The sequence below is a fragment of the Bombina bombina genome, chromosome 1 (assembly GCF_027579735.1).
Source record: "Bombina bombina isolate aBomBom1 chromosome 1, aBomBom1.pri, whole genome shotgun sequence".
NCBI lineage: Eukaryota > Metazoa > Chordata > Amphibia > Anura > Bombinatoridae > Bombina > Bombina bombina.
The window spans coordinates 1,290,926,494-1,290,941,255 of record NC_069499.1 but is presented as its reverse complement, the minus strand read 5'-3'; the positions used below and the strand labels follow the sequence as shown (position 1 = coordinate 1,290,941,255).

The 14,762-nt window shown below is 38.3% G+C and overlaps 1 protein-coding gene across 1 annotated transcript in view; it reads right to left on the bottom strand.

Moving 5' to 3' along the window:
- CEP89 (centrosomal protein 89) overlaps window positions 1–14,762 on the bottom strand; it is an 805,336-nt gene that overhangs the window by 424,744 nt on the left and 365,830 nt on the right. Inside the window, exon 14 of the mRNA XM_053701611.1 lies at window positions 4,100–4,267. Coding sequence (XP_053557586.1) covers window positions 4,100–4,267 — 168 coding nt within the window. The remainder of the gene's footprint in view (window positions 1–4,099; window positions 4,268–14,762) is intronic.

The following is a 14,762-nucleotide window of genomic DNA, read 5'->3' as shown; positions in this document are numbered from 1 at the left end:
ATATTGTAGCTATATTAGGGTTTATTTTACAGGTAAGTATTTAGCTTTAAATAGGAATAATTTATTTAATAAGAGTTAATTTATTTTGTTAGATTTAAATTATATTTAACTTAGGGGGGTGTTAGTGTTAGGGTTAGACTTAGCTTTAGGGGTTAATCCATTTATTATAGTAGCGGTGAGGTGCGATAATTGAAGTTAGGTGTCGGCGATGTTAGGGAGGGCAGATTAGGGGTTAATACTATTTCTTATAGGGTTATTGAGGCGGGAGTGAGGCGGATTAGGGGTTAATAACTTTATTATAATAGCGGTGAGGTGCGATCGGCAGATTAGGGGTTAATTATTGTAGATAGCTTGCAGCGACGTTGTGGGGGGCAGATTAGGGGTTAATAAATATAATATAGGGGTCGGCGGTGTTAGGGGCAGCAGATTAGGGGTACATAGGTATAATGTAGGTTGCGGCGGTGTCCGGAGCGGCAGATTAGGGGTTAATTGTGTAATGCAGGGGTCAGCGATAGCGGGGTCGGCAGATAAGGGGTTAATAAGTGTAAGGTTAGGGGTGTTTAGACTCGGGGTACATGTTAGGGTGTTAGGTGCAGACATAGGAAGTGTTTCCCCATAGGAAACAATGGGGCTGCGTTAGGAGCTCAACGCTGCTTTTTTGCAGGTGTTTTTTTTCAGCTCAAACTGCCCCATTGTTTCCTATGGGGGAATCGTGCACAAGCACGTTTTTGAAGCTGGCCGCGTGCGTAAGCACCGCTGGTATTGAGAGTTGAAGTTGCGGTAAATATGCTCTACGCTCCTTTTTTGGAGCCTAACGCAGCCATTCTGTGAACTCTAACTACCAGCGGTATTTAAAAGGTGCGGCCAGAAAAAAGCACGCGTAGCTAACGCACCCCTTTGGCCGCAAAACTCTAAATCTAGGCCTTACTGTCTAAAGGGTCTTTAAAAGAAGGAATAGTAGTACATTTAGCCAGAGTGGAAGTGGCCCCACCCCCATGTGCTACATTTTTAGGTTCATATACATATTTCAGGTTTATTTCATAATATTTATATGATGAATATTATCTTTTAATTTCTATATATTGTAATTAACAATTTATATTATATATATATATATATATATATATATACACACACATACAGGTAGCCCTCAGTTTACGCCGGGGTTAGGTTCCAGAAGGAATGGTTGTAAATCGAAACCGTTGTAAATTGAAACCCAGTTTATAATGTAAGTCAATGAGAAGTGAGGGAGTTAGGTTCCAGGCCCCTCTCAAAATTGTCATAAGTAACACCTAATACATTATTTTTAAAGCTTTGAAATGAAGACTTTCAATGTGAAACAGCATTATTAAGCTAATAAAATAGATTGTATCATCATCAAACTAAGTTTAATGAAGACTTTAAATGTGAAACAGCATTATTAACCTAATAAAATAGATTGTATCATCATCAAACTAAGTTTAATGAACAAAAACATTTGCTAAACCGCACCTAATAAAATTATCACACAAACACAGACTGTATCATCATCAATCTAAGTTTAATGAACAAAAACAAAATAATCACACAACAGACTGTATCATCATCAAACTAAGTTTAATGAAGAAAAAGTTGTTTTACTTGCATTTTTCTGCAGCTAAGGGAAGTGGCTGCTAGATCTTGTTCCTTTAAAAACGGCTCCATTGCTCAGGTCTGGTTATACACTGATTAATTTCAGCCTGCCTGTGTTTAATCACACAACAGACTGTATCATCATCAAACTAAGTTTAATGAACAAAAACATTTTTTACTTGCCTTTTTCTGCAAACAGTTCTCTGCATTGAGTCTGCATCTAAGGGAAGTGGCTGCTAGATCTTGTTCCTTTGAAAGCTGATCCATTGATCACGTCTGGCTTGCTTTTCTTTGCATGTGTTTGCTGCAACACAAGCGGACAGCTCCACCTACTGGCTACTTTAATGTATGCATGTGCTAATACTTTCAATAGCAGTCAATGCTTTTCAATAGCAATCACATGGCTGAAAAAAAGGGCCTTATTCTGAAACGGCGCAAATTGAACCGTCGTAAACCGAGGGCCACCTGTATATATTTATTTTTAACCAAAATTCTATTTTAACATTTTGTATTTTTAAATGTTGTATTTTCTAAATATTTGTTTTTAAAATTGTATTTTTAATATTGTATTTCAAGCTCTGCTATTATCAACACGATTATTCTTAAATGTTATGATGGTATCTAAATGTATTTTAAAGTCATATGTAATCCTAGTTAACATTTAGGCTAAACGCCTAAACTACAATCCCAACAATCCCTGCCGTATATCCGGAAACGGTGCAATGCCAATACCGGATATGACGTACAGAAAGTAACAACGCATCCAATTTCCGGTCACGTGCACGACAGGAAGTGGTCACTAAGATTTTGGTGCCATTTCGCTAATACAGACATGGATCTGATCGGATTACACAGGATATTTATAAGCATCTCACTGGCATAATTTTAGAATTGATAAAGGCTGAAACGCGTTGACTATTACCTTTGAGTGGCAATTACCGAACTTCTGGTAAGCAGATACATTTTTTGCGCTCCATGTGTCATTTTTAAGACATTCTACACTATGTTGTTTTTCTTTCATTTTCAATAGACGTTTACATGTTTTGAAGATACCTGAGGACATTTAACTTTTTTTTTTCACTTCACATGGATTACAATACTATATATTAAATTATTACTACTGCAACTTCTATTGGAATTCCCAATTTATTTTTTCTATTTTTATATCTTTCACCTTTTTTGACACATTTATCTCACATTATTTGCACATCATATCGGACATTTTTTCTATTTTTATTATTGGATCCCTCTGACCATTTTTAATCTAGCTATATCCACTGCTATTTATGTGTGCATTTGTATATGTAATAAATGTTATATATACACTTTAGCCCACTCCCTAGTGAGGCGCTCCTCATATAACAGAACAGTATCCCTGGTCTCAGGGCACATAGCGCTTGCAGAAAGAAAAATCTGAACTGACCTTTAATGCTTGTTTGAAGGCGGTAGAGCAGCCAACACCTCAGAAACTGCAGCCTTGATAAAATATTTCACGGTAGGTGAAACCACATTAGCATTATCCTGTAATGAACAAACAGTAGGTGCATTAGTACTCAGAGAAATAGCATTAGATTGGTTAGACTGCATTAACAAATCAAAAGATGAGTCACCTAAATAAGCTTGAGAAGGGACTTCAGCTTTCTTACAATAAGCACACCTAATAATAGTAGAAATGTGTTCAGGAGACTAAGTAAAAGACAAGTCCCTGCAAACAATTATAGAAGGTTTATGAAAAATTTCCCATGAGGTAAAAAAAGAATCACAATCCATACCCCATATACATCCCTCTGCCAAGCACTGTACTCTGAGGGGAAACCGGGCCTCAATATAGACTGAAAGCCCCTCTCTTTGAAGAATCAAATGCACATCTTCCCTCTTCAACCACCTCCAGCGGAAGCAAAGTAAAAACTAAGGTATGTGTGAGGTGGGAGGGGTTTTATATAGCTCTTGGGGTTTGGGAATCTTTGCCTCCTCCTAGTAGTAGAGAAGAGTAATTTCCAAGAGAAATGGATCATGGACTCTAGCCACCTGAATGAAAGAAATGTTATAATATTACAAAGTATTGCACTTTCCCACCGGCTACTTGATAATGCCGCCTAGCTGGCAACATTTTCTGTGGAACACTGTGTACTATTTAGAAAAGCACTTAAAAAAATAGTATGTTGATACAGTTATAACAAAATATTCTGTAAATCAAAAAGGGTTAAATGCTAAATAGAATGGTGTATTCAAAGCAAATATTATCCTGAGAATATTATGCAGATGCATTTTTTTAAGTTATATTAGTTATATAAATATAGAAAAACACAACAACATAAGTGTAAAGTTTTAGCACACGTAAAGCAAATTAGTCTCTGCTCAGGCAAATAATTGTGTGAAATATAGCAGTATTACATTTGAAGTTTATTTTTATTACATATAACTTTTTTTTTTTTTTTTTTTACAGTATAAAAGAAGTGACTGATCAAGTTTAGAAACAAAAACAAACCTATTAGACTTTTTTGCGATTTCCATTTCAGCTTCCAGGGTCTTATTATCTGCTATTAAGTCATTTTTCTCCAAAAGATGACTTTTCTTCTCTGCTTGCACAGTAGCTATCTTGTTCATTAGATCATCTGAATCAACTTTTCTTTTATCTCTCTCTTGTTGAAGTTGACTACACAAAGAGAGTACATTAAACATGTTATTAAGCAGACAGTAGTGGTGTTTATACTTTAAAGGGATTTAGTTTAGTGGTACATTTTCTTTGGCGAACATAACATTAATCATTGTCTTGAAAGATAGTACAAGGTGTCTATTTTGTAATGCTATTCAGAAACATAATTATTACAGGGACAATAGCTAGACATAATCAGAATGGACTACGCATCCGCATTAAATTCAACCTTAAGGTTAGAAAACTGCATTATTCACAATGTGACGTATGAATGTTTGTATTTAATGACATTGAAAGCATAACTGTACAGCAACAATAGCAAAACTGTGTGGGCAGGATTTTTTTTTATAACTAAAAAGCTGCAAAAAAACAGAATTCACATTCATTCATGACCTGTATTTATTTTGAACATATACCAGTACAGCCTCTGTCTAAACTTAATAACCTTTGCTATACAACCACTGTTTACATTTTTTCTTTTACATTTTCTGAAAAAAACTCTATTAACAATGGATTAAACTATACTGCACAAAATTTGCTAGACAACATGATATACAAAATTATATAAATTATTATTATTGTAAAGGCAATAGCCAAATTGTTATGAGATGCCCTAATCGTAAAAATTGACTTTTTTTTTTAAATGCTGTGCATGGATTTGTATTCGACAACGGCTTACTATCAGAGGCTGTCTCAAGTTATTGCACTAAAGCTAGTATCTAATGAGGTAACAACTATCTTACATACATCACAACATTAAAGAGGTGACAACTCTTGACAATGAAGGTATTTGAACTCCTTCTGCGAATTGGACATAGCTACTACGGCACTGGGTACTTTGCCTAGCGTACCCAGTTGACGTAGTAGCTACATCCAACCTTATGCCTCATGTTTCAGCCCCCGCTGTCAGTTTTGACAGTTAAAGGGACAGTCTACACCAGAATTCTTTTTGTTTAAAAATATAGATAATCCCTTTATTACCCATTACCTAGTTTTGCACAACCAACACAGTTATATATAAAATATAAATATAAATAGACTTTTTAACTCTGCGATTACCTTGTATCTAAGCCTCTGCAAACTGGCCCCTTATTTCAGTTCTTTTGACAGACATCCATTTTAGCCAATCAGAGCTGGCTCACCTGAACTCCATGTGCGTGAGCACAGTGTTATCTATATGACACACATGAACTAACACCGTCTAGTGGTGAAAAACTGTCAAAATGCCCTGAGAGAAGAGGCGGCCTTCAAGGGCTTAGAAATTAGCATATAAACCCCCTAGGTTTAGCTTTCAACTAAGAATACCAAGAGAACAACGCAAAGTTGGTGATAAAAGTAAAATGGAAAATTGTTTAAAATTACATTCTCTATCTTAATCATGAAAGTTTATTTTGGACTTGACTGTCCCTTTAAGACCGCAGCCAGAGGCAGAAGTCATGTGTCTTCATATAGCAAGGGAGCGCTGTTTGTGTTCCCATTACCATATGAAGATAGATCGCAGATACAGACAGTATATGGTGGGAAGGATGGAGGGAGGTGGGGTCCCTGATCGCTATGCAGAAGAAAAGATTTGAGAGGGAGGGAGGGATCCACTACACTACAGAAAAAGGATCATGAGAGGGAGAGGGGGGCCCTGCATTATGATCGCTTGGAGGTGGGAGGTGGTGAGTGGTGGGGGGGGGGGGCACTACACATTTTTTTGTAATTTTTATTAATAAACATGGATAATATATATATAAATATATATATATATACTGGGTATAGTACCTTAGATGGCAGACACTAGTTAGAGGGAGGTTAGAGAGCTATTTGGGAGGGATAAGGTATGTGAGAGGTTTAAGGAAGCATATATACGCTGTAGAAAGAAAAAAAATTAATAATAATAATAAAAAAAACACTAAATCTCCATACTGGCAGACTGTCTGCCAGAACCTAAGATGGTGGTGACCAGTGAGGGGTGAGGGAGGGAAGAGAGCTGTTTGGAAGGGATCAAGTATCGATCAGGGAGGTGTCAGGTGGGAGGATAATCTCTCCACTACAGCTAAAATTAACCTTAGAAGCCACCTGATAAACCCCTTCACTGCCAGGAATTTCTGAAGTTTGGTGAACAGATACAATTAGCGGCCTTCTTATTACCAAAATAGAAAGGCAAAGCCATGCATGTCTGTTATTTCTAACTTCTAACAGAGAAGCTTTTACAACCATTTGTGTTATGACTGCACATGCGGTACGTAATCATTTTAGTAAGAAGCTTACTGAAAAGGTTTAAAAAAAATTAATATGATCATATTTGGAGGAAAAACTGTTACATGAAATATACCAAAATGGACCTAGATCAATACCTTGGGTTGTATACGAATAAATATATATATATGTCTTTTTTCTGTGTCATTTGCTGGCGAATCCTCCTGTCCAATGCCTCTGTCTGTTGGAGTATCTGTTCTGGGTCCTCTACTCTTCTCCATTTATACTTCTTTGCTGGGTAAACTTATCAACAGTTATGGCTTCAAATATCACCTCTAAGTGCTGACGACACCCAGATCTACCTCTCTCCTTCTGTACTTTCTCATGTCAGCGACTGCTTATCTGGTATTTCTTCCTGTATGGCCTCTCACCACCTAAAGATTAACATGTCTAAGACTGAGCTCCTTCTTATCCCCCCTCTCAAGCTCTATGCTGAATTGAGACTTCTCTATCCCTGTTGACGGCATCATCATTTCCCAATCGCCCCAAGTCCGCTGCCTTGGAGTTACACTTGACTCAAATCTATCCTTCGTCCCCCATATCCAATCACTTTCTACATCCTGCCGCAACCATCTACGCAATATTTCTAAGATTCAGCCTTTTCTGTGTGCTAACACCACAAAGCAAATAATCCACTCCCTTGTTATTTTCAGACTTGACTACTGCAATAACCTACTTACTGGCCTTCCTCTTTCCCGCCTCTCCCCCCTTCAATCCATCCTAAATGCCTCTGCCAGGCTGATCCACCTTTCCCGTCGCTATGTATCTGCTGCATCTCTCTGCGAGTCCCTTCATTGGCTCCCCATTCACAGCAGAATTAAATTAAAAATTATCACCCTTGCATACAAAGTGCTCACCAACACTGCTCCCCTCTACCTATCCTCTCTAATCAACAGGTATACTCCAGCCCGCCCACTAAGATCCAACAATGACGTGCTCCTTGCATCTGCGACTATCACCTCTTCTCATGCTAGACTGCAGGACTTCTGTCGTTCAGCACCTACCCTCTCTGGAACACTCTCCCTACCCTCTGGAACACTACCACCCAACTCAATAATAAATGTTTTTCTCTTACCTAACAACATTTCCCTCATCTAACTCTGCATTAACATCTTTCTCAATCTTGCAGTCCTCACCTCCTGTTTCTCAACCTCCTACCCTTCTAGATTGTAAGTTCCCACGGGAATAGGGCCCTCAAGTCCTCCTGTATGTGTTTGTAAATTTTGTCCTGTCTCTTACAAGTTTTATATTATTGTTTTATTTAAATGAATTGTATCCATGCACAGCGCTGCAATATGTTGGTGCATCATAAATAAAGAATAATAATAATAATAATAATAATAATAATAATAATATATATATATATATATATATATATATATATATACACACACACAGTATCTCACAAAAGTGAGTACACCCCTCACATTTTTTTAAATATTTTATTACATCTGAAGAAATGACACTTTGCTACGATGTAAAGTAGTGAGTGTACAGCCTGTATAACAGTGTAAATTTGCTATCCCCTCAAAATAACTCAACACACAGCCATTAATGTCTAAACTGTTGGCAACAAAAGTGAGTACACCCCTAAGTGGAAATGTCTAAATTGGGTCCAAAGTGTCAATATTTTGTGTGGCCATCATTATTTTCCAGCACTGCCTTAACCCTCTTGGGCATGGAGTTCAGCAGAGATTCACAGGTTGCCACTGGAGTCCTCCTTCACTCATCCATGACGACATCATGGAGCTGGTGGATGTTAGAGACCTTGCACTCCCCCACCTTCCGTTTGAAGATGCCCCACAGATCCTCAATAGGGTTTAGGTCTGGAGACATGCTTGGTCAGTCCATCACCTTTACCCTTAGCTTCTTTAGCAAGGCAGTGGCAGTCTTGGAGGTGTGTTTGGGGTCGTTATCATGTTGGAATACTGGCCAGTCTCTGAAGTGAAGGGATCATGCTCTGCTTCAGTATGTCACAGTACATGTTGGCATTCATGGTTTCCTCAACGAACTGTAGCTCCCCAGTGCCAGCAGTACTCATGCAGGCCCAGACCATGATACTCCCACCACCATGCTTGACTGTAGGCAAGACACACTTGTCTTTGTACTCCTCACCTGGTTGCCGCCACACACGCTTGACACCATCTGAACCAAATAAGTTTATCTTGGTCTCATCGGTCCACAGGACATGGTTCCAGTAATCCATGTCCTTAGTCTGCTTGTCTTCAGCAAACTGTTTGCGAGCTTTTGTTGTGCATCATCTTTAGAAGAGGCTTCCTTCTGGGATGACAGCCATGCAGACCAATTTGATGCAGTGTGCCGCGTATGGTCTGAGCACTGACAGGCTGACCCCCCCCACCCCTTCAACCTCTGCAGCAATGCTGGCAGCACTCATACATCTATTGCCCAAAGACAACCTCTGGATATGACGCTGTAACATAGCTCTTCCCTTTACCTGCCTATATAAGGCTACTTCCTGCCTACCTTGTTGCTTGAATATTTTGTTCCAGTCAGTGATCAAGTTTGTTTTCAGCTACTTCGGATTGCTCTCTCCTGGAAACTACAAGCGCATACCATTTCTAGCATAACGCTACTCACAGACCGATACCTCCTCTGATCCCTGACTCATCCTAGAAGTCTCTGTGTACAGCTTCACAGTTGCTACAGCTGTAATTCCACTCTAAACTGTCAGCCAGCATTCAGTGTGCGCAGCTCCGCCCCACTCTCCAGTAAGGAAACCGGAACTTCTTCAGCGACAGATTCAATCGCTCAGCTCTGCAAACCTTCCTCAAGAGCTCTGTTGCCATCCTCTGGGAGTCACGGACTACCACTTACCACTGGGATAAAGCCTCCCCCTCAGCCACTGTTTTAAACGCAAGTACTCTGCATATAGCAGCATATTCCTTTATTGCCTATACCTGTTTGCTTACACAAGTTCTGCACAGTGTCCTATGTACAGGTATATATCATAATTCAGCTCTCATTCATATAAGCTATTTTGAATCATTGTCACTTACTTGATAAAATCTCAGGGATCAGTAAAAGGCTTCATATCAGAATCAGTATATATATATATATATATATATATATATATATATATATATATATTGCTACTCATTATTGGACACATTTCCTTAATGAGACACACTCTTGGAGTAACTGCAAGATTGCTTAAACCATTGTTTATCCCATAAACTGTGGGTTTCCTGCAATACTGCTGCAAAACTAACTTTTATTAAACTTAAATCAAACTCTGACATAATATTCAAGCCCAAAAAAAGGGATGCAAATGAGATCAACAATCAATTTGCAAATCTAAACCAGAAAATTGATTATCTAGCAAGAGGCCTGACAGAGGTGCAGGCTGAAAACACAGCACTTAAGAGTTTGATTAAAGATATAGTAAACCCTAAAACAGCTGAAACTCCAGAACCACATATTAACCCTCCTATGCCTTTCACTGGGAAAAGATCTGATTTCAGAGATTTTAAAAATGCGTGCTTACTTATGTTTTCTATGAAACCCAGACCATACAATACAGATAAGATAAAAGTTTGCACAACTATATCTTATCTATCTGGAGAGCCCAGAGCTTGGGCTAACAGGTTTTTGGAAACAAATGACACAATACTAAATTCTCTAGATGACTTTTTTGTTACTATGGCAGGATTGTATGAGGACACGAATACTCAATTAAATGCAGAAACTAAATTAAGGTCCTTAAAACAAGGAAAATGAAATGTAGAGGATTACATTACAGAATTCCAAATGTGGTCCACTGATTCGCAATGGAATCAAATAAGTCTCAAGAACCAGTTCAGGCTAGGTTTGTCTGAAACTTTAAAAGATGAACTCTCAAGATTAGAGATGCCTGAGACTCTGGCGGGTTGGATTAAGCTATCAATAACTGTACATCGCCGACTAAGAGAAAGGAAGGCAGAGAGACTAACCACTGATACCAATCAGAGAAGACCTGTTCCCTATAACATAGAAAGATCAGTTACAGGGCCTACCCCCATGGAGATAGGAAATATAAGGGGCCCCCTTAATCAGGAAGAGAAGGCCAGACGGCGCATAGCAAACCTTTGTCTGAACTGTGCCAGTAAGGAACATCCTGTTTCCACATATCCCATACTAAACCGACAAAAAATGGGTAAGGTTACTGTCATAAAAGCATTAAAGGGACATTAAACACTAAATACATGCTAGATAGAATGATGCATTCAAAGAAAAGATTAGTCCATGACTAACATGTAGATGTATTTTTTAAAGTTTCATTAGTTGTTTAAAAAGTGACAAAATAAGTGTAAAGTTTTAGTGTCTATAAAACACTGGGAGCTGCCATGTTGTAACTTGAGTTACCTTCTCTGCTGTGGCCAATTAGGGACAGTTATAAATAGGTCACTAGAGTGTGCAGCCAATGGTTTTGCTGGATTTAACAGTGTTCTGCACTTCCATTTCTAACAGGAACTGAAAAGCTCACAATTTAGGAATGGAATTACAGGCAAAGAGGACAAAATAAATAATGAAAGTATACTGCAGAGTTGTTTTATTATATACAATTTATCATTTTATATTACCACCTCAAAGTGTTTAATGTCCCTTTAACACCCCTAAAAGATCAGAATCTTCTAACTGTATCTTTATCATTGCAGTGGGATCATCAACAAGCCATGACTGAAGGCATAATAGACGCTGGAGCATATGGGTTGTTCATAGAGTCTACCTATGTTGAAAAGAATAAAATACCAAAATTATTGAAGCAAACTCCTTTAATGGTAAAAGTTATTGACGGATCTTACATACACAATAGTCCAATCACACACCATACCATACCACTTTTCTTGTTAGTACAGGTAAGGGACACACAGAATTTATCACATTTGACATAATACCCAGATCACTTCACACTGTCATACTTGGTTACCCCTGGTTGGTTAAACACAATCCTAGGATTGATTGGATCAGTAAATCCATTACATACCAATCACAGTACTGCACAACTACTTGTTTTCCACAACAATCCATTTCCAGTATACAACCTGAACAAATAGACATTCCAACAGAATATCAAGATCTGGCTGATATTTTTAATAAAAAAAGAGGCTGAAACACTTCCCCCTCATAGAATATATGACGGCCCCATTGATATTGAACCAGGTAGTCAAATCCCTTTTGGGAAAATCTTTCCGCTATCCCACGATGAACTTCGTTATTTACGAGATTATTTAGATGAGAATCTAAAGAAGGGGTTTATAGTACACTCTACCTCACCAGCTGCCTCAGGAATTTTCTTTGTTAGGAACAAGGATAAGACCCTTAGGCCTATAATAGATTACAGAGCTTTAAATGCGATAACCATAAAAAAACAATACCCACTTCCACTCATTCCCGAACTTCTAGAACGTCTGAATGGAGCATCTATCTACACCAAACTAGATTTAAAAGGTGCATATAACTTGATCAGAATGAGGGAAGGGGATGAGTGGAAGACGGCGTTCAGAACAAGGTACGGTTTATTCGAATACAGAGTAATGCCTTTTGGGCTCTGTAATGCTCCTGCAACATTCCAACACTTTAGAAATGACATTTTCAGAGAATTAAATGACATATGTGTTGTCATATATTTAGATGACATTCTAATAGTTTCCAAAAACAAGCAAGAACATGTCAAACACGTACGGTGGGTGCTCACTCGATTACGAGAACACCGATTGTTTGTTAAACTAGAGAAATGTCAATTCCACGTTAATCAGATTAGGTTCTTGGGATACATAATTTCCCCTAACAAGGCACAAAGGGATCCTCAAAAGGTTTCAACCATAGTCAACTGACCCAGACCTACATCTGTCAAAGCCTTACAGAGATGTATTGGGTTCTCAAACTTTTATTGTAAACTTATTTTCAATTTTTTTGAGATAACCAAACCCCTAACCAGCTTAAAGGGACAGTCTGCCATAGAATTGTTATTGTTTTAAAAGATAGATAATCCCTTTATTACCCACTCCCCAGTTTTGCATAACCAACACAGTTATATTAATATACTTTTTACCTCTGTGATTACCTTGTATCTAGGAACCTTCTTCCAGCCCCCTGATCCCATGACTGTGACTGTTTATTATCTATTGTCTTAAATTTAGCATTGTATTGTGCTAAATCTTTAATAACCCCCTGTGCCTGAACACAGTGTGATCTATATGGCCCATGTGTACTTTCTGACTCTTTGGCCTCTAGTTATCAAGCCGTCAACCTCAAATACGCTGGAATTCCGCAGCGTATTTGTGGCGCGGCTGATTCGCCTTAGTTATCAAGCCCTACAAAAGTAGAATATAGTGACGTAAGCTTCGATCCACCGGACTCAGTCCGACACAGATCGATTCTTACGTCACTCCAGATGTTCAAAACACAAGTTCGGCACAATCTGACTACTTTTGCTAGTTACCAAAAAACTAGCAGGTACGCTCGGCACTTTTCCGGCCCAGCGTACCTGGTTTTCAATCCGCCGCCCTGGAGGCAGCGGATCCCATAGGAATCAATGGGAGTCTGACCATAGCGAAAGTTCATGTTCGCTGCTGCCCGACATCCCATTGATTCCAATGGGAGATGTCTGCACCTAACACCCTAACATGTACCCCGAGTCTAAACACCCCTAATCTGCTCCCCCTACACCGCCGCCACCTAAATAAAGTTATTACCCCCTAAATCGCCGCTCCCGGAGCCCACCGCCACTCTAATAAACTGATTAACCCCTAAACCGCCGATCCCGGACCCCGCTGCCACCTACATAATACCTATTAACCCCTATCCTGCCCCCCTACACCGCCGCCACTATAATCAATTTATTAACCCCTATCCTGCCCCCCCCCTACACCACCGCAACTATAATAAAATTATTAACCCCTAAACCTAAGTCTAACCCTAACACCCCCCTAACTTAAATATTAATGAAATACATCTAAATATTATAACTCTTATTAACTAAATTAATCCTATTTAAAACTAAATACTTACCTTTAAAATAAACCCTAATATAGCTACAATATAAATAATAATTATATTGTATCTATTTTAGTATTTATTTTTATTTTACAGGCAAATTTCAATTTATTTTAACTAGGTACAATAGCTATTAAATAGTTATTAACTATTTAATAGCTACCTAGTTAAAATAAAGATAAATTTACCTGTAAAATAAAAACTAACCTAAGTTACAATTACACCTAACACTACACTATCATTAAATAAATTATTCATATTTAAAACTAAATACTTACCTGTAAAATAAACCCTAAGATAGCTACAATGTAATTAATAATTACATTGTAGCTATTTTAGGATTTAAATTTATTTTACAGGTAACTTTGTATTTTTCTTTCATGTAATTAGCAAGAGTCCATGAGCTAGTGACGTATGGGATATACATTCCTACCAGGTGGGGCAAAGTTTCCCAAACCTCAAAATGCCTATAAATACACCCCTCACCACACCCATAATTCAGTTTTACAAACTTTGCCTCCCGTGGAGGTGGTGAAGTAAGTTTGTGCTAGATTCTACGTTGATATGCGCTTCGCAGCAGGCTGGAGCCCGGTTTTCCTCTCAGTGAGCAGTGAATGTCAGAGGGATGTGAAGAGAGTATTGCCTATTTGAATTCAATGGTCTCCTTCTACGGGATCTATTTCATAGGTTCTCTGTTATCGGTCGTAGAGATTCATCTCTTACCTCCCTTTTCAGATCGACGATATACTCTTATGTACCATTACCTCTACTGATTCTCGTTTCAGTACTGGTTTGGCTATTTACTATATGTAGATGAGTGTCCTGGGGTAAGTAAGTCTTATTTTTTGTGACACTCCAAGCTATGGTTGGGCACTTTATTTATAAAGTTTTAAATATATGTCTTTAAACTTATATTTGCCATGATTCAGGATGATCAATATTCCATATTTCAGACAGTCAGTTTCATTATTTGGGATAATGCATATGAATAATCATTTTTTTCTTACCTTAAAAATTGTTTCAATTGACTTTTTTCCCTGTGGGCTGTTAGGCTCGCGGGGGCTGAAAATGCTTCAATTTATTGCGTCATTCTTGGCGCGGACTTTTTTGGCGCAAAAAATTCTGTTTGTCATTTCCGGCTTCAAACTTGATGCCGGAAGTTGTTTCATGTTTGCGTAATTTTTTGACGTTTTGCGCCAAAAATGTCGGCTTCACCGGATGTGGCGTCATTCTTGGCGCCAAAAATTTTAAGGCG